The 20,273-nt window shown below is 42.6% G+C and overlaps 2 protein-coding genes and 1 non-coding gene across 5 annotated transcripts in view; all 3 read left to right on the top strand.

The window, feature by feature from the left end:
- Nucleotides 1-16,828, top strand: part of UBN2 (ubinuclein 2) — an 83,395-nt gene extending 66,567 nt beyond the window's left edge. For all 3 annotated transcript variants that reach the window (XM_059726240.1, XM_059726238.1, XM_059726239.1), the window contains 3 exons: nucleotides 5,102-5,348; nucleotides 6,104-6,193; nucleotides 7,503-16,828. In XM_059726240.1, coding sequence (XP_059582223.1) covers nucleotides 5,102-5,348; nucleotides 6,104-6,193; nucleotides 7,503-7,552 — 387 coding nt within the window. In that variant the 3' untranslated portion in view covers nucleotides 7,553-16,828. The remainder of the gene's footprint in view (nucleotides 1-5,101; nucleotides 5,349-6,103; nucleotides 6,194-7,502) is intronic.
- Nucleotides 16,829-18,596: 1,768 nt separating this feature from the next.
- On the top strand, nucleotides 18,597-19,687 carry FMC1 (formation of mitochondrial complex V assembly factor 1 homolog). The gene is made up of 2 exons (XM_006269802.4): nucleotides 18,597-19,340; nucleotides 19,414-19,687. Exons 1-2 carry the CDS (start codon nucleotides 19,203-19,205, stop codon nucleotides 19,615-19,617), a joined length of 342 nt encoding a protein of 113 aa, XP_006269864.1. The 5' UTR covers nucleotides 18,597-19,202; the 3' UTR covers nucleotides 19,618-19,687.
- TRNAR-CCU (transfer RNA arginine (anticodon CCU)) lies at nucleotides 18,647-18,719 on the top strand. Its single transcript has one exon. It is a non-coding gene; the product is annotated as a tRNA-Arg (tRNA).
- Nucleotides 19,688-20,273: the final 586 nt, after the last annotated feature.

Here is a 20,273-nt window from a genome sequence, read left to right as displayed (position 1 = left end):
ATGTTGCTGCTTGCGCAATAAATCAGTACAGTATTATAAATCCAACTAAAATATGCATATAGTGAATGTACAGGTTATGCACAAATATTAAATCTCAGTTACCTGATTCACTCACTTTTTTGTTAAAGTACAATATATATAAAATGTACATAATTACTAAAAACACCCCCACTCCCACCGCCTTGAATTTTAGGTTTCATCCACAGGATCAGCATATAGTAAACTGCAGTTACTTGGCTTATCTGTGTCATCAGAAAAAAGGGCAGGTTAAATTAACTCTGCTGGAATTTGAGTTTTTGGAAGACCTTGCAGGTTGTACTTTGTTTGCTTCTAATAGCCTCTTGGCTGCTGTCGTACCCTATCCTGTTACTGGAACTTTCAACTATATTGCATATTAGCTCTCTGTGAAAAGATGATGACTTGTGTCAGTATAGTTACTACGACTTTCTCTCCAGTTTGCCACATTCTGATGTCATTCTGTTCCAGTTATTTTTTTAAATTAATCTTTTCTTCAGTTGTGTCCCTCTTAGTGTCTGCATTGGCTCTCAGTATTTCTGTATGGAACTCAAGCTTTTCTTCATATTCTGAATGTCTCCAATTTCATTCTGGCCTCTTTTGGTCCTTGTCACGTTCCACTTCCATCTTTGCTCCTTATTTTTCACTTTGTGTCTGGCATAGCATGTCAGTTTTTACTGAAGAGACAACAGCACTTATTTTGAATTCAGTACTTCCTTGATTTACATAATACTATGAATCACTTTATCTGCATGACCAATCTCTACTGTCTCTTCCCCCAGCTTATTTTCACTACTTTTTTATCGTTTATGGTAACATTTAAAAAAAAATAACATAATAGGGTTTCTATGTAAAATCAGTGTTACTTGCATTAAATAGGTTGAAAATCTGTTTAATTGATGGATCTCAAAAAAGAATTCTAAAAGAGGAATTCTCATCATCTGGGGGTATTTCTAATGAGTTCCCACAAGGATCTGTTAGCCTAATGCCAGGGATGCTCACCCCCAGCCTGCAAGCTATATCTGGCCCACAGTGCCATGTCATCTGGCTGATGGGGCTCCCCATGGGTCCAAAAACTTGTTGGCAGGGAGTGGTGGTACCATTTACTTGCTGTCACATTTCCAGACCCATGAGCTCCATGCTCTGTGTTGGATTAGGCACCCAATCCCAGTGTGCAGGCCAGGCAGGGGCAGCACTGGGGCCAAATCCTGGTGGGTGGCAGCAGGGAAGGGATGGGGCTTGAATCTAGTGTGTGGAGCATTATCTGGCCCACAAACTGTCCCCAAGGCACTTATCTGGTCTATGGGGCCAAATGATTGAGCACCACTGCCTAATGCCATTAACTAACTTGCAATGAAATGGGAGAAAACAAAATCATTTATGGTCATGTTTGCAGATAATGCTGAAATTGGTAGAGCATTAACTGTCAGCTTTGTTTTATAGAATAATTTGGACTTCATCATAAACTAAGTTCACTCAAACGTGTTGGCAGCTAAAAGCCAGGTAGTACTTCTACATAATAGACTAGTTTAATAGTCTTAATAGCTAATTCAAAAGAGAAGCTGCAGGGAATTTTAGATAAAATTGTTAGTGAAAGTGAGAAGAAGGATTTAAGCATCAACTGTAGAAAAACAGAATGCATGGTAATTACAAAGAAGATCATTCCTGTATGCAACGACAAAGTGGAAAAGGAACAGATAAGACCGGTTAATTAAATTTAACTACTTGGGAAGCTGAATAACATCAGATGGTAAATGTGATCATGAAATAAAATGAAGACTAGGGATGGCAAAAGATGCATTTCTGAAAATGAAAAAGATATTGACAAATATTACTATTTCTATGGAGCCGAAGTTGAGAGTTTTGGATTGCTATGTTATACCAGTCCTCGTGTATGCATCGGAATGCTAGACAATATCATCAAGTATGGAAAAGAGAATTAAAACAAGTGAGATCTGGTTCTTAATGTGCATCTTGAAGGTATGTTGGACAAATCACAGTTCAAGTGGAGATATCTTTTTAAGAGCAGGCTGCTGAAGGAAGCTGCTTATTAACATCAGAAAGAAACAGTTGGAGTTTCTCAGGCACATTATAAGGAAAGAGGAAATTGAAAGTCTGGTTGTAACTAGAAGGACTGAAGGAAGGAGAGATCATGGAATGACTTATGTCAAGAGTCTGTCTAAATGGATGAATGCATCAACACTAGAAATTCTGTGTGCCTCAAAAAGAAGAGATCTGTGGAAGACCATGGTCACCAATGTCCTGTTTGGATATGGTACCTAGAGAGAGAGTACTTCTAGAAATAAAGAATGCAAGTCAAATAAAATGGGAAAATACTTTATTGAAATACTGACTTCTTAAGAAAAGAACTTCAAGGTTATAAGGATAATAAACTGCAGATGAGCTCTGTGGCAAGAATATCTAGGAAAGCTGATGCAAATGTTGGCACATAAGTGGAAAAAATAGGAAATTGGTGGGGGGGCATAAGTGAGAGACCAGTACTGGGATACTATATTCATTTCTTACTTCCATGTTCCAGAAAGACTGTCAAATTAGAAATAATTCAGAAAAGTGTTACAAAAATGAATCTAGGTATGGAGAACCTGTTTTATAGTGCAAGATTAGAGTTCAGTCTATTTAGTTAGTCCAAGACGAAGTTTCATCCAGGTGACTATTGCAGCTTGCAAGCACCTGTATGATGAGAGGATTTTGGATATTGTATTTATCTGAATCTAAGACAACTTGGAATTTTAAGATGACCTCCAGAGTTTCTGTATATGGAAAATTATTGAGGTTGGGAGAGTGTCTTAAATTCATTCCCCCTATTGCTGTGGCAGGGAAATCAGCAGTGTGGGGAGGTAAGGAGGGGATGGGCAGCCTGACTCCTTGTACCCATAGTGCCTTGTGCCCTTCTCTCCCTTAGCTGCCCCTTTTTTTACTGAATGCAGCGGCTCTGGCCCTGACCCTGGCCTGGGGCAGACAACAATGGCAGCTCCCAGGCCTGGGTAAAAGTCAGGGCTGGAGCCAGAGCCATAGCAGCTGCCTGCCCCAGGCCAGTATTTGAATCCAAGATGAGATGCTTACTCCCCTATGTTGAATAGAGAAGAAAAACCCCTTTGGATTCAAGTAAATACAGCAGGTGGAGGTCTTTACATCCAATAGTTAAAAGTTGTAACAAGGTGCAAGTTGTTTAGTGAGGGTAACTGGCCAATGGAGTAACTTTATAAAAGTTTGGTGTTGGATTCTTTTTATTATATAAATTCTTTAATTCAGGATTGAATGACTTCAGGAGATGCTGAAACTTGATCAGAAGTTAAAGTTTGATATAGAAATCACTTGATAAAATGTTCCCTGTTGTGCAGATCAGACTCTAACACAACAATACGGTTCTTATGGTCATAACATCTATTATGATTGCGTTGGTACCTAGAAAGACATGTTGGAAAACTGCTTTTCTCTGTGGTTTAGGGAAAATAGGACAAGCGTGTGCATTTTGTGTGTTAATTTTTATATGGATCTGGTACATTTATTTGTGCCTGGCACCTTGACAAATTTATTGTAATGTGCTATGCTTGGGGCTACATCCTAAGATGAGGAAATGCTGAAGTTAGTCCAAACTGCAGCAGTCTGCTTGTTAAGTGGAGTTTCATGTTGATATTGTAATACAGGCATTCCACAGCTCTTGGTTTAAACTAGTGATTCTCAAGCAAGGTGCCTTTGCACCCTAGTGCCTTGAGGTCCTGTCAGGGGTGCTGAAAGGCGCCATGCAAAATTAGCACTGTTAGTTGTGGAAACATGATTCACAAGAAAAATCCAGAGATTTCAAGTAAGAATCCATAGTTTTAAAACATTCTGACCTGCTGTAGTCTTTCTGAGTTCTTTGCAACAGAAGAATTGCTCTGGTATTTTTTGTCGTCAAAAAAGAGTGAAAACTAAGAGCTGTCATTTTGAGGGGTGCCTTGTCTAAAAATGGTTGAGAACTACAGATATAGGCCTTTAAAAATTATCTGTTTATTAATTTTTGATCCAGTAAGCAGATACTTTAACTTTTGTCAAGAGCTTTCATGGCTTTGTTTTTCCTTTGTCTGTGGTAAAATTCAAGATTTTTTTCTCCAGTTTGATCTCTTCAGTTAATATTCTAAATGATTTCAAGTTTTTCATTTTCAGTAAAGGTCAGTAATCCAAAATTCACTATTTCCAAGTCCTGTTCAGCATTTGAATCTATCTGGATCAGATGCCTATAACATAACCACATTGTCCATTCAAGTACACTTTCTCTTCTCTTTAATTTGTTAAGGGAGATGACCTTGACTCTTGAATGAACAATGGTATCAGATTGAAATAGAAAAGAGGTTAATGTGAATGAGCAGGACAACTGCCAGTATTTAAGTAGTAAACCAGCTAAAAATTAATGTGGTTTGGAGGGTATTACAACCAAAATATGCTTTGCAGTTTGTTTTACATCTTGAAGATGAAATGAATGGGAATGTAACTTTGGTTACCTGCTTAGTAGGTAGGGATCACATTTTCTGGTTGTAAATACTTCTGGCCCTTTCCTCTGAAATGCTTTTAAGGTATTACAGTAACGTAGCCATAATCATCATTTATCCTTGAAAAAGGGCTGTTTTTTTAATAAATGGGTTTGGTTGTTGAGAGACGTACTTTTAAGCCATTTATTATGAAATCAGAAAGCTGGTAGCGTGTTAAGATAGATGGGTTTATTTTTAAACCAGACCTGTTTCCATGCTCCCAAGGAATTTAGAGCTTTTTTTTTAAATTTAAAAGTAGTAATGCAAAAATTAATGGGAAATTTCTTGCTAGAACTGATTTCCAATCTGAGTATATATCTACGAAGAAATGGTGTTGTGAAGATTAACCTGCAGTATGTTAAGGCAAGCACAGGAGATGAACAACATGCCTGAATTGTATGTAGAGAAAGGTCAAACCTTGATAACACCTATAAAGAATTTCTTAACAAAAATATTCATTAACAAAATGAATGTGGTTTTTGTTAACCTTTGTTCTTGGTTTTGATTCAATATGGCTATAAAAATAATTTTTAAAAGTAACCCCCATCTCTGTACAGTCAACAGCAGGAGCATCATTATTGGCAAATGCCTCGCCTCTGACTCTCATGACATCACCACTGTCTGTAACCAATCAGAATGTGACGTCTGCACCATTGACTCCTTTTGGGATGCTGGGTGGCCTTGTTCCTGTGACCGTTCCCTTCCAGTTTCCCTTGGAGCTACTTGGCTTTGGGGCAGACACAGCTGGAGTGACAACCACCTCGGGATCTACCTCAGCGGCTTTCCACCATAGCCTAACTCAGAGTAAGTGTGGCTAGTTTATTCATGTTGCAGTGTAAATTAGGGGCAACTACATCATTTGCTGCATGCAATCTGAAACTGGGAAGAGAAGTGATAGAAGCAGCACTGCTTGACTAACTTGAAACTGGTCTGGGCAATGAGCTATAGTGTGTATAATTATAGGAAACATGATTTTTTCAAAGGAAGAGACAGATAGTGTGATCTGTTAAGCTTTTATATGATTCTACAAATGTTATCACAGTCTGCTTTCCTAGAAGACTGATGGTATTACCAACTTAATAGTGCATAAATGGAATTCAGCTTCTTATACTAATTTGTCCCTCTCTTTTTTTAAAAAAAGAGAATCAAATTATAGAATCCTGTAGGTTCTACAAAACAAATTCAAGGACCTACTGGGGTCTTGCAGTAACTGGTCAAACAAACACTTTTTTGGTAATGGCTTGCACAGAGCTTATGATGCAGAAACTGCTTTTTTTAACTGTAAGAGAGAATATTGTCCAGGACAGGACTGGCTTATTTCCATTGAAAAAATCCCATTAGAATTGCTCCCTGGGCAATGCTGAAGATGATTGGACTTTTCTGTTAACAAAACAGTCCAAAGTATTGCATCTCTTACACTGTAACTTGTTCTGATATGTATCTAATTATTCTCAAAAGTACAGAGGGATGAAGGAATTAGAGGCTGCTACCTTTGCTATAAGGAGGTTTAGTGTCCTTTGAACCAAAACTCCTGTTTCTGTCTCTCTTACTTCCTTCAGATTTACTGAAGGGTTTACAGCCAGGTGCTCAGCATGCAGCGACGCTGTCTCATTCACCTCTGCCTGCTCACTTGCAGCAAACTTATACAGGTAAGGAAATTGTACACCCCTTTCCTTTTTCAAACTAAAACTCTGGTGATGTCTATACCATTTTAAGGCACCAAGAGTTGGCATTCACAGAGCTACCACAGGACATCTGTGCATGTCCTTTGCCTTGTGCCATATAGACATACCCCAAAAAGCCAGATTCTCCATTCAGCCCTTGATTGAAGCCACTCTGGCCTCTTTGCTGGGAATCAGGTTGAGTTTGCCATGGAGAAGACGAAGACTGCAAAGGCTGTCCTAATGGCAAATGATGAGTGAGCTATTGCAATAATGCACATTGAAGCAGAATGGTGCAGGTCTTATGCCGAAATTACGTATACCATTGCCTGAGTGTCAAAAATCTTAGAACAAATATGCTTTATCGCCTTGGAAGCTAAAGATCCAAGATTGCAAATTGTAATATGAGTGATCTCATGAAAAAAATATTACCACCCAGTAAACTTTCCTTTATGAGTTGCAAGTTAAATAGGAGGATTCCTTGGCTTCTCTTTCCCCTTCCATCCTCCAGGATCTTCCCTTTGGAAGTTTCATTATTTTGAACTACATATATATTTTCAATGCTTCACTATATCCAACAGACTGTCAGCTATTCCTGAAGATCTTATTCCTGCTGAGGCATGCAGAATGGTCTAGAGTACTGGTTCTCCCCACTTTCTTTTTTTTGGCTTGTGAAACCAATATGAATATGGAATGATTTTTTCAATGAAAAAATTGTGGGATTTGTCACGGGGTATGGCCCAAAAATGTAGTTCTAAGGTAATAGAGCTGAATTGTTTTAAAAAATTTGTAGTAGAGTTCTGTTTTTATGCTTGCTGTACAAGAGTAAAGATGCCACAGTATTTTTATGACCACGTTTTACTTTCTCAGTGACAACATAATTACTACTTAGAGACGGAATAGTTTCTTCAGTACTTTTTCATATAAAATAAGTTGTTTATAAGTTGCTGGAAGGAGTCCTCTTCCCTGTAAAGGCATCACACTTTGGTAGTGTTTTGTTTTAGGCCTGCTAAATGACTAAAAAATGAAACATCCTGTCCATCAATCACAGTCTTTGGTGCAATGAAGCACTTCCACTCGCTGCAGGATACAGTCCATATTTTCTTGTTGTATATTCCCACTGGCTATAAGAACGCACACATGGAGGGAACCCATTCAAAATGCTGTTCAGAATTTTGTGCTGCTGATGTTTTATATTACATCTCTCATAATCAAATGAAACTTTTTGATGCCTCTTTTTTTTTCTTTGTTCTTTTATCCCACCCCTCCCCAACCCCTTGTTTTCTCCAAACCCCAGATGGAGGCCAAAGCAAAGGGGACACTAAATTACAGCGGAAAACCCAGTGACTTCTGGATGAACAAGGGAGCTGAAATAGTTCTGATTGGCTGATGGAATCTGCCCGGTTGGGAAAGTGCTTACATGGTCACAGGGCTGCTGTATTTGTCAATGTTTACATACTCTGATCCCAAGCACTGTGGTGAGAAGAAGAAGAAAAAGAAAACAGTACTTGATCAAAAAGAGAAGGAAAAGGAGGATGGTCCTTCCTGGTCATGCAGACTGGTCATAGTTGGATTTTTGCCGTAAAGAAACCAATCTTTTTTTATCCACTCTGATTGGCTTTAAAAAAATTGTAGTTGTCAAACCCACAGCGGCACAAAGTTTACTTTCTGGGTAATGTCCAGTGATGAGGAGGAAGCACAAGGGAAGCTGGAGTAGATTTCTCCATCCAGTTTGGGGGCTGGGATCATCCACTCAACAAGAGCAGGATGCTAGTAAGAGTATGTATCAGTCCTGAGCATACTATATGGTTGCAGACCAGAGGTGGTTTCTGCTTGGATGGTCTGTGGAGTAAATAAGAAACTTTCTTATGGATACAGACAAAGCTTCTGATTTGAACGTTTGTCCAACATAACCTCTTTGGAAGAGCATAGCAAATACAGGCTCTGAGTTTTGTGGGGCCTCTAACACAGTTTCATTAATCCCCAGACAGCTCCCTTTCAAAATGATGTTCATGGTAGAGAGGCAAGAGAAGAATTAAGGGGGATCCTAGTAATCCCTGGGATATTTTAGCATAGAATAATTGATATTTAAAGTGTATGTCGGGGTTGAATATATCTTTTTACAGAAAAGGAAGAAAAATGTTGTTGGTTTAGCTTGAGAGCTCTTCTCAGACCTTTTTTTTTTTTTTTGGAAGATGGACACTCTGGTTTTCCACCCTTATAAAGTTGCTTCACTTCTTCAGTTGGTTCCTTGAGCTTCTCTGCTATTAAAGTGAAGAAACACCCTATTCTCATCCTTTATAAACCCAAGGTCAATTCCTCGTCTTCTGGATTTACTTCCTCTTTCATACAAGTATTCCCCAAAGCCACACGCCACAGTAACCCTTCAGCTAAGGAGAGCTGGATGTGACTTATTTCAGAGACAAGTTAATACTGCTTCAGGCATTAGCCAAAGAGGAGTCGTTCAAAAGCGACCTCGGGTGCCTTCTCTTCCTGGGGCTAAATGCATTCTCTCTCCAGCATTCCTAGCCCCTGCTGGCCTGGGGAGCTCATGGCCTGAACTCTTTCCTGCTTGGTAACTCAGGATTGCAAGGCTGGCTTTCCTTTTTGGATAGCAATATCTTGGGTGGTTCATTTGTACATTTAGGAAATATTCAGCACAAATTGCACTTTCAGCAGTAGGACAGAGGAGGTTCTTAGGTCAAAACTTTACTGTTGTGTCTTTTTTCTGTGAAAGGTAAGATAAGCATGGCAGGAATTGGAATAAAAAGGTTTTCAGGATCACTGAAGCTAGAACATCAGTCCCTGATCTGATGCCCTTTCTCTTTCAAACCTAAAATGTCACTGTGACCAGAGATACTGAAATTTCTAATCTGTTTTGCGTGTGCACGCGCGCGCTCTCTCTCTCTCTCTCTCTCTCTCTCTCTCTCTCTCTCTCATAGCTATGATCTGAGATTGAACCTGTAATTACTTAATTGCCTCTCACCTGCCCAGTACAAACTCTGGTCCCTGGATATTAAATCTCTTAATACTTTTTGCTATACTAACTTTTAGTTTTCAATTCCTTTTGACATGCGTGAATTATTTTTCTTACAAAGACCAGACAACATTTTTTCTACTTAGATCTCACTTTAATTTTATATATATAAATATATATATATATATATATATATAAACAAGAACTTAAAGTAATATATTGTGTATATAGTATAAAACGAATGTTGGGTTGAGCCCAATGATAAATGTTTTTGCACAAAACTTCTGTGAAAAATAGCCTGAATCCTCCTAGTCAGATGAAAATTCTCCAGAGTATAGAATACCATAAATTATTCAGAAGGTACTATCCAAGTTGTGCTTTTGTTTTATCTTTTTCCCCAGAAGGGGATGAAGAAAGAAGACATTTTGAAGCCAGAAATTTTTGACAAGGTATTAACTCTGAGTTGTCAAACATATCACATATTTTTTAATAATGCATGTAGCAGGGGAATTGCAGTGGACAACTGTCAGACAGCAATATGTGGAAACAACTACCCTACCCCAAAAGAGCTCTATCCTCTTCTGTATTTCCTTCATCATGGTGTCTCATTTAAATTGCCATCCTTCACTTTTGCATTCTGACATGAGATTCTAGATCTGATAAAAGGTACACAATTGAAAGTCCTAGAGTTTGAAGGCTTTTATCCTAACAGCACAGATGGTGACAGCACAAATTTCCTTTGCCCCACCTCAAGTGTGCCTCATCCTTAATCTGGAGGGTTATCTCTAGAATTTAGTAGGTAATTTAGTTTCCATGGGCCATTCAATTTTAGTCCTGTTGGCAGTCCTGACAAGGAAGAACACAGGTTAGCATGAGTTATAGACTTGGGCAGTATGATGGGAAACAATATGGAGATTACATACTTTCTTCCTATAGTCTGTTGAAAGTACACCCAGAGGATAACTATTTTCATTCACTACCAGCCTGGATTACTTTGGAACTGGTAAAGTATTCTCCACTTGCTTAACCCAGCAAGGCCAGGTCAAAAAGTAACTATTGAGTGATTCCCAGGATCTTTGCAGAAAGAGGGGGAGCTTGAGCAGGGTGGAAAGTGAAGGATATTTGTGACATCCTGATGCAAAAATAGGTAACACCCTTCCTGCAACATCTTGTTTAAGCTGGGTTTTTTTTCCCCCAAGAGTTTTACTACTTTTTAAGGGCCTTTGATAATATATATAATGTAAACTGTTGTATGCATTAAATAACCCTCAGTATTCACAAGCAATAAGAAAGCCAGTAGAGCTGTCTTTCTGGGCAGCAGGGCTGAACTTTGGTTTGGGGGCTGAATGTGAGCTGATGTCAAGCTCACTCAGCCTCAAACAGATGCAAGCAATAATTTCAAACACAGGTTTTAGAAGTTAACTCCCTTCGGGTAATGCCTTCTGCTACATGATCCAAAGCCCCAATAGACATAATAGCAATTTTAAATCCTCTGAGAGATTTGTGAAGTATAGAAAGGAGCCAGGCTAGATGAAGCGCAGGCTGCAAGACTTCTGATCAATTTGGATCATTATAGCAGTGTTCTCTCCCCCAGAAGGATGTTGATGGCCTAAACCATTATTTCATCCAGCATTCTCTTTTAGCTCAAGAAGATTAATGAATATTGTTGAGTAACCAAGTCACAGGTGTGGATGCTGTGGGTTTAACATCTGTTTTCAGCTAATCAGAAGTGACTTCTAATTATCAGAGTTCTGCTTCCTGTCTGAATCCAGTCAAAGCTGTCAGATTTTGGGTGGGGCAGGCACCTGGGCCTTGTTCCCCTCGACCACTCCAGCCACCTGACCCTTCCTCCACCTTCTTCTCCACTTGGTCCAACATGAGGACATGAAAGCAGAGAAATCCTGCAACTCTCCCAAGCTGCCATCAATTGTGTGAACCATAACCCTCTGGGGGTCATCTTTTAGGACTCCAACTAACTTTACCACATTTGCTGCTACATTCATAAAATGAACTTTTGGCTGTATTTATTAGCATTTTAATCTAGTTTACAGTTCTTTTTTGGAATAGATTTTGCCCATGGGTGGATTAGAAATGGGGTGGTGCTTTCTGGGGTTTTTGGTGGGTTTTTTTTGTTTTGAGTGCATTGTTAAAGGCACAGTGGTCCCTTTTTATTATTTTTGGTTGTGAACTTTTTTTTGGGAATGGAATTGCAGGAAAAAGCAAAACCTGCAGTCAAGCTAAGCTCTGGAAGGTTTCCACCCAGATCTCCAGTTCCTGGCTTTGTACTTAAATAGGGTCAGAACAGGGACACTTGCTGTTTCTGTTAAATGAACCAGAAGGTAAAAGCAGTAGGTAAATGACTGGCTAATTAACACTTTATGCAACTTTAATTTTGTAGAAGCTTTTTAAGAAAGTTGGTAGATTCTGATTGGTCCTAGCTCTGGTGAAATGGCTGTTACCCCTCCAGGAGTTACTTGATTCAGGCCTTTGTCCTTTGTTTAAGTGCCTTTTCTTTATTTTATTACCCTCCCCCCCAACTCTCCCTCCTTTAAACTGTTCTCAGAGATCCTAAAGTGCTGAGGAGGCATTTGGGAGGAAAACAAATCTTAAACTTGCCAAGATGACTTTATGCTGTTAAACTATTTTCCCTTTTGTATAAAGTGTGTAATGTGTGTGTAATGTTACAGCTGCTGTACTATGGCATTTATTCTGTATGCTCCCTGACACACACAACAGCATTCTTAAGAATCCTGTTTTTTCCACTCTGTTCTCTGCTGGCTTTACGACATATTTTACTTATGGAAAGTGAAAATTTGTGCCTGAATGACTGTAGTGTGTGTGTGTGTGTGTGAGCGTGTGTGAGAGAGAGAGAAAAGAGGTGGTTAGAAGGAAAGGGACTTGATATGTTTCCCTCTGGAGATGTAAATTTTGAATCTTGTGTGGGTCATGAGTTAAGTTTATTTGATGGTTCCAATCTGCCTACCTGTAAATATTAAACCACCTCACACACTCACTATTTGGCACACTTTCCCACAATTGATGGCCCTTTTAAATCGAATAGACTTGGTTAAAATAGGTTGCAATAATCCTGAATTGAGCTGTATTGCAGGAGAGAGACCTTTTACGGTGTTACTCACATCTGCCCTGCTCTAGGCATTGCTAGGAATCTTGCTTGAATTCACCAATGTTGTTACTTCTTCCCATACAATAGTTATAAAGAGGGGTTTCCCTTATTAAAGTAAAACCTTGCTATAACCCATAAATTGCCTACATCGTGTGTCAAAATGTTTTCTCTCCAACTTTCAGCAAAGAGCTGGAGTTAGATCTCCATTAAGAGCTTTTCTTTATCAAAAGAATGACGGTACACTAAGAGCAGCATAAAATAGTACCTTAACGGTGGTGATCAAATTTAAATATTTCTATGCTTATTTAGCTATTATGTAATTGGCAAAACTTACAGATATGCAAGGGGGTGTGTAAGGATTTACTGCAAGTTAGAAAAGTTCTACCATACTCCAGAAATAATTAAACAAATTTGTCTAGTTTCCATATTTATATAAACTTTTTTTCTAAGAAGTCTGATTGAAAAGTTGTCTAACATTGAATACAAGCCCAAGATGCCCAATATCAGCATGATTAATATATAGTGATTCTGTGAGGTGCTTTTACTGGGCAGTGCCTTCATCTTGTTTTGGTTCCAGTGTAGAAAGACATCTCTAGAAACCAGATCAGGAATTGAATAGAGCTGGTCTCCCAAATCCTAGAGCAAAGCAATACAGCAGATGGTCTCATCAGAAGAAATGCCAGTTTTCTTGTCAGAGGAAACTTAAGTTTAACTGAACTGAAAGTCTGTTTGGGTTTTTTGTAAGATGTTTAAATAAAAATGTCTATCTAAATCAGTGATCACTGCCAGCACAAAGCAGCCCTGTAGTTGGCTTACTCTGCCACTGAAAGATCAGCCTGCTTTTGTGCCATAAACCTTAAGTTTTTCCTTCTCCACACCTCTTTCTGCAATTCCTCACTTCTGTAACAGTCAATTAGAACCAATGGTAGCTGAAGTAACATAGAAAAGGTCCTGGAGTTGCTTCAAGTTGCACTGAAAAACCAGCCTGTCTTGCACCTGCCCCAGAGTTCAGGGGAATACACAAACATGCTCTACAGTAGTGTTATACCCTCCATACTAGTTCTGTGTTGGCCCTTGGCTGTAGCCAAGGATCAAAATCTGTATTTTAGTGTCCAGCTAATAAGTATAAAGCTGTAGAGCAACTCATTAGAAAAAGGGATTTTTAAAGGTGTTCTATGTTTCTAGAATGGAAATTCAATCCCATTTTCTCTCTCCACCACCACAAGCCTGTTGAGCAGTAAGCTAATCGTAAGTTTCTAATCTTAGTGAAAGAGTCCAAAACAAATAATGTATACTATCTTTCAAATAACTTCTGACAGCATTCAGTACTGAGGGCTTTTGACTCTGCAATATGTGCAGGCATATTCCAAAAGCAACCTTGGATGGGTATTCCTAACTGCCCTGTGCCCAAAAAAAGGTGCAAGAGGGGAAGGACTGTTAAGCTTGGTGGGACCTTCCAACTTGTTTTGTTTGGTTAAGTCCAACTCAGCAGCTGGTGAGGCACCAGCCGCTTCTTTGGGACTGATTAGTTTCCACCAATTGGGGGAAAAGGAAATTTTTCTCAGCTTTTTCCAGATAAGGCCTTAGTTCAATTAGTAGTCATTTAATATCAACTATGCAGATAAGTATTCTTTACATGTTCCAGTGTTATGTACACTCCTCTCCCTGCTGTCCCATTAACAAATGTTAAATGTCTACCCAAAGAAATGTGGCATAATATTTTTTGAGGTCTGTACTAAAAAGGTTAGGTTATTTGTTTGTTTTTTTTTCCAACATGAAGAATGAACTTTTGTATTTTAAAAGGAGGGGAAAAAAGAAACCCTTTCACTGGTGCAAAGCCTAATGTCAAGATTATCATGAAAAGTGCTTTAGGGGGGCGAATAAAATCTCCTATTCATTGACAGCAGGTTTGATCCTGAGAGCTTTTTAGATAGGTGCACAATATTCAGCTCTGCAGAACTGGACCAAGAAGCTACAGCAGTGCACATCTAACATACCAATTACATTGGGGGTTGGGGGAATAAATGTCCTTGCAACTGAAACGGGTTCTAGAAAGTCCAATGTCCAATTTGATGACTGCTTTTAACCAAGCAATCTTAGCTAATGGGTGGCTGGATCTCCATAAGTGGCATCTTCCCTGAATAAAAGCTGAACAGTGATCCGTTTCTTTCTCATCAGCTCCTGTGTTGTACTTGTTACAGCCGAACAGTTTGGCTCAGAGACAACTGCTACAGCAAGCATGTTTTAAAGTTAGTATTTTCAGTTTGCTGTAGCAACCAGTGCAGTTATGTTGCATATGTTCTCAAGATTTTATGCTGGGTTTAGATGGGAGCTGTTTTTAAAATACTTTGGGCTCTTAGTTTAAAATAGCAAGCTACATTACTCCTGTCCCCTTTCAAAAAATCTCCTGAGAAATGTTGTATTTTAGCAGTTGAATTAGTCCTGTTCTGTGATCCTTCTACCAGAGTCTCTTTTTTCCTCTGAGGGTGATGTTTAGAATGCATTTCATGGATTCACCCTCTGAATGTTGGCATTTTCTAGGCCACTAGTCAAGCAGATTCCCACTTTAAGAGGGCATCTGTGTAATTTTATAACTTGCATAGAAAGATAAAAAGCACTGTACTAAAACTCTTCATTGTAAACAGACATTTGAGCCCCTATACCACTGCCTAGTGAAGGGATTTGCTCCAACAGCAGAGCTTCCAATCTTAAAAGCTGGTTTTACATCTATTTGCAATGAGTCCTCCCATTGAAAGGGTTTAAGCAGAAGTATCCTTTGTATTTGTTGTCGCAATAAAATGCACGTTTTCCAACTTTGGATAGTTAACCAGCTTAATTGTAGCTAGCTTGCTGGTCCTCTTGAAAATGGAGAAAGCAATATAAAGTAAGGGACTTAAGGGGCCTTTTCATGGTTGCTTCTTGCCTGTTGGTTTTAAGTTTTAAATGAAAAATTGGCAAAGTGCTTATTTTGTCTCAAACTTAAAAATTCCTAAACCAAACCCCTACCAATATTCAGATCCTGCATAGTTCTCCTTACTGTCAAGAAAGGGAATGTCCAATTCCTATGAGGTGGCAAATGTGCTAAAATTAGTTACTTTTTTTTCTAATTTTTTATTTTCATTTTGCCCAGCATGAATTCATAGGAGGTCTCCTTGTTCCTTTGTTACCTGCATATTTAAGAACATGGGGAAGAACCCTTGACTTAGTGACCCGGAGAAAATCCAAACAGCCATGTGCTCACTTGATCTCTCCAGACTACTCCACTGTAAAATGTTCCCCATTCCCAGCATATACAGCTGCTTTCAAGGGGAGGGACCTGGATAACCAAATACAGCTACTTTTGGTAACTAGCACAAATTATTTTGGCTTGGGTTTTTAGGGAGCTGTATTCCACTAACTTGAAGGGATACTGTATTTTAAACAAGTGTGACTTTTATTGATTGGTTTTTCTCTCCTTATAAAACTGGACCTGAATTACAAGTTTTGAGTTGATTTTTTTCTTCTTTATTTTGTAATAATCTCAGGACCTGAAAGATTGTAGCATTTAGTGTGTCTTAAAAATAATGTACTGTACCAGCCATGGATTTTGTAAATACACCCGTCTCCCTCTTTTTGTATTTTAGTTTTTTGGGGGTTTTTTTGGTTGGGGGTTTTTTTTTGTTGTTTTTTTTTTTTTTAAGCATACGGCTCTTTGCCAGAGGAACTGGTACCTGGCTAACTTTCATCGTGAACTAAAGTAAGAAAATGAGGGAGCTGCTGCCACAAAAGCTTGCACCATATATTGAACATATGCACCATATACTGTTGTGACACATTTTTTAATAGAGGCTAGCCATTTTACTGGAAAGTCTGTGTCCCATGTCCCTGTTGCCCCCTCCCCCCCTGCATTCCCAGCGGTGGCTAACAAAGTTCTATCCACCAGGGAGACTCTTGATGTAAAGCTGGAGAGCTTTAAAGCTTGATGTCTTCACCTCTTTCCAAATATTCAGGTTGACTGTCCTGCACTTTGCACACCAGGTCTGGTTCTGGACAAGTCCATGTATCTGATGTTCTGCAAGAATAGCTAAAAAGTTTAAATACTCTTTATCAGAATTTCATCAATCGAGAAAAGATAGAGCAGAGATGTGCAGAAGTTCATTCTCATAGATCTTTATGTGGATTTACTGTACTGACCTTGCAAGATTTCAAGAAAGGTAGGGGGGTGTGTGTGTGTGTGTGTGTGTGTGTGTGTGTGTGTGTGTGTGTGTGTGTGTGTGTGTGTGTGTGTGTGTGTTTTTCATTTTTCTTCCCTCCTTCCCCCCCATAATTTAATAAATGGGGTGCAAAGATTTTCTGGCAACAGACTTGCTCTGAGATTCCAAGTGTAACTAGCAGACCTGTGTTCTACAGTAGGAGCCTTATTCAGTTCAGCGTAGACATTTCCTGTCCTTAATTGTGACGGGAATCTTTCATGAGTGTACTTTTTCTTTTTGTATGTGTTCTGTGTCTGTGCTGTATTAAATAAAGAGGAATGTACATATTAGCCATGTCCGTGTGGTTTTCAAATAATTTCTCAGTGTAATAAAGATAGATATAAATTGTCCAATCTGAGCTTCCTTACTATAGTTTTCATTCCAAGTTGAGTTCCTTCAAAGCCCCAGCTCTTGGGTTAGTGATTTTTTTGTTTTCCCCAACCAGGGAGCAAAGGTTTGAGGAGGTAAACAGATGAGCCAGGCTCAGGCTTGTTCCCCTCTGCCTGGATAAAAATGTGGGTAGTGCCAGGCTGGGTCACATTTAGTGGTCCATTTAGCCCAGGAGCCACTTCTGCTGGTTGGCATTTGTAGGCTCCCTCCACTGATTCAGGGGGAGAAGGCAGTATTCTCTGCTTAGTGTTGCCTTCTGGATCCCTTATTAACCTGTGACCTCCCTTTCCCGTTTTCTTTTTCCCAAGGAATCAGTTATGTCTGTGGTGGCCTCATGCAATGCAGGAACAGCACCCAACCAGCTACCTCTAGAATGATCTCTCCCAGCCAGGGCCATCCCTAGCGGGGGTGGGGGGGGAATCAGGGTGACCACCCTGGGCCCTGTGCTTCAGGGGGCCCTATGGAGCAGGGCAGCTTCATGTCCAGCTGCTTGCTACCCCACTTCCCCCGCCACCAATAACGGCAGCAGCTTTTTTAGGTCTGGGGGAATCGGAGGGGGGGGGTGAGGTCCCACATGGGCTGACTTGCCCTGGGCCCTGCACCCTGCTTGGGTCAGTTCTGGTCCCATCCCCTCCTGGCATCTGACTATCTTAACAAAGCACTTCCTAGTTTTAAACCCACCACCTTGTTTCAGCAGCTGCCTCTTGCTTCTAGTGGGCTCATGAACAGGAACCATCCCCCTTCTACATGGCATGGGGTGCTTTGTCCTCTGCCTCTGCCAACCCCAGCCTGTTGTTTTTTGGGGGTGGGGGGTTGTTTTGCAAAATAAATATATACATTCATAAATAAACACTGAGTCCCCACAGTTGAGGACTGTATTCAAATAGGACTAAGTGAAAAGTACTGGTACTATAGGGAGGCAGAAGACGACAATGGGAAAGCAATAGCAGACCTCATCTGGGGGAGAGGGGTCTGTCACAGACTTTCTCAGTAGACCCTCAGAGGTCAGGAGGATGAGGTATGGAGGTGGGTACATGGGCATGTGGTTGTGCAGTGTGAGCTGTGTAACAGGTGTTTAGTGTGCTTTGAGCTGCCAAGTGAACCAAAAGGGCCACTTGGCAATGGGGGGGGGGGGGGGGGGGGGGGTGTGTGTGTCTATATCCAACACTGCCAAGTCTGTGCCAGACCCCTCTCCACCAGATGAGGTCTGCTATTGCTTTCCCACTGTCCTCTTCTGCCTTCCCGTAGTACCAGTACTTTTCACTTAGTCCTATTTTAATACAGTCCTCAGCTGTGGGGGCTGAGTGTTCACTTATGAGGAAGCTGTGAAGTGGGTGGGGTAGGCCTCCCCGCCCACCGGCGCTGGAGGTGGCTAAATCCCACCAGGCTGCCAGCGAGAAGCACAGATGCTGCCTTCTGGCAGGCCCGGGGCTGCACCACGCCCCCGCCACCCGCATAGTGCAGCCTGTGCCCCGCAGCCCAGCACAACTCGCCCTCTCGGATCCTGGTGGTGGACCCGAGGGCACGCGCCTGCGCAGTCCCATCAAGCGAGGGCAAGGGCGGCTCTCTCGGGAACCTGCGCGCTACGTGTCCCAGGAGGCCACGCGCGTCCCTTGGCCATCAGCCAATCAACAACCTTGAAAACCAAGGCAGCGATGAGGCTCCAGAGGCGGGGCCACAAGCACAAATATGGAACCAGAGAACTAGTCTACGCAGCAGCCCCAGTGGCCTAATGGATAAGGCATTGGCCTCCTAAGCCAGGGATTGTGGGTTCGAGTCCCATCTGGGGTGTGTTGCTTTTTTTTTTTTTTTTTTTTTTTTTTTTCCCCTCCCCTTCCCTTCCTGTCTTCCCAGTTCCCTTGTAGCTGTTGCAGCCCTGCCTTTGCCCCTAGCCCTCAGTACGTCCCGCGAGGGGGCTTAGCTCTGCCCTGTAAGTGGTCGAGTCACATGGTGGCGCTTTCCCGACCTCGCTCCCCACAGTAACACCCGCGCGACGTCCGCTCCAGCCGTATCCCCCTCTCCCAGCCCTCGCTGCAGACACTGGCCCCCCACGCCGCGCGGGGACGACCGCGGCCAGGGCCAGGCTGGGGCCCACGCGCTCTCACGCGCTAGGCGATCGACACCGTGCCCTAGCGCTCCCGGAACTAAGCGCTCTGCAGCCTAGGCCAAGCCTCCACCCCGCTCTCTGCTCCCGCACGCGCTCGGTGCTCGGCTACCGATGCCTGCGCGGCAGGGCTGTCTCGGCGCTCCGCTGCTTTTCCTGGCGGCGCGGCCATGGCGGCGCTGGGTTCGCCACTTGCCACGTTCCGTGGGCTCCTGCGCGAGTTGCGCTACGTCAGCGCTTGCGCGGGGCGGCTTTGCCGCGACATGGCGGTCTACCGGCACGTGGTACAGGCCTTCCGCGCGCACCGGGTACGGCCGGCCAGGGGGGCGGGCCGGGCCGGGCCGGGCCGGGGCGGGCGTCACGCGCTGTCCGTGCCCGCAGGTGACGGAGGAGAAGCTGTGCCGCGCCCAGCACGAGCTGCACTTCCAGGCCGCCACCTACCTCTGTCTGCTGCGCAGCTCCCGCCTCCACCTCGCCCTGCTCCGCCAGCACCGCGGCCGCGGCCCGCGCTCTGCCCACGACACCGCCCGCCTCGTGGGGCTCGCGCTGCCGTCGCGGCCCGGCGGGGACGGCCGCCAAGCCTAGGGGCCGTCTGGCCGGGCCGGGCTGGGCCCGGCCCTGGGGGCGCGGAGCACATTAAAATGGTTGCACCCGAGCTGCTGCCTGTGTCCCAGCCGCCCGCGCCTGAGTCCGAGCCCAGCCCGGCTCCCCCCTTCCTGCGGCTCCTGAGGGGAGGAAAGGGCAGGCTCAGGTGAATCCGGGAGGGGTGTTCCCTGGGTGCCATTGGCTGGGGCATAGGGGGCCAGCAGGAGACGAGTTCAAACCTGGCAGGACAGCTGGTCAGTCACCCTGTGGGACCTGTGGCCCTCCGAAAAGGAGGAGGTGCAGCCAGGCTTGGGCAGGGACCTGGGAAATTCAGGGGTCTTGGATCCCCTGAGGACTGTTGGACAGGAAGTTGGAGGCTTTCCTCCAGCATCTCTGACCAAAACCATGGGTGCCTGGGAAGGTAGTGAATAGGGATGCATCTCTAGATTGTGGATGCACAACTCCCTACCTGCAACGCTGTCATCCAGCCCACAGGGCTTCCTACAGGTCTAGAAATTTGGCATCAGGGGAGGGGTGGTGCTGTTTTCCCGCCATGGCCAAATTTTCAGATCTGTGGAGAGCCCTACTCACTGGGTCAGATGCCTGATCCTAGTGTGCTGGGCCAGGCTGGGTTTCAAGGCCCAGTCCCAGCATGT

The sequence above is a fragment of the Alligator mississippiensis genome, chromosome 4, assembly GCF_030867095.1.
Source record: "Alligator mississippiensis isolate rAllMis1 chromosome 4, rAllMis1, whole genome shotgun sequence".
Lineage (NCBI taxonomy): Eukaryota > Metazoa > Chordata > Crocodylia > Alligatoridae > Alligator > Alligator mississippiensis.
Note: the sequence above shows the minus strand (reverse complement) of the source record. Positions and strands in the feature narration are given on the sequence as shown.

Excerpts from the sequence above, each read along its gene's own strand:
- FMC1 (XM_006269802.4), top strand. The coding sequence starts at position 19,203 with ATGGCGGCGCTGGGTTCGCCACTTGCCACGTTCCGTGGGCTCCTGCGC. Across the intron at positions 19,341-19,413 it reads AGGCCTTCCGCGCGCACCGG|GTGACGGAGGAGAAGCTGTG; the intron begins GTACGGCCGGCC and ends CCGTGCCCGCAG.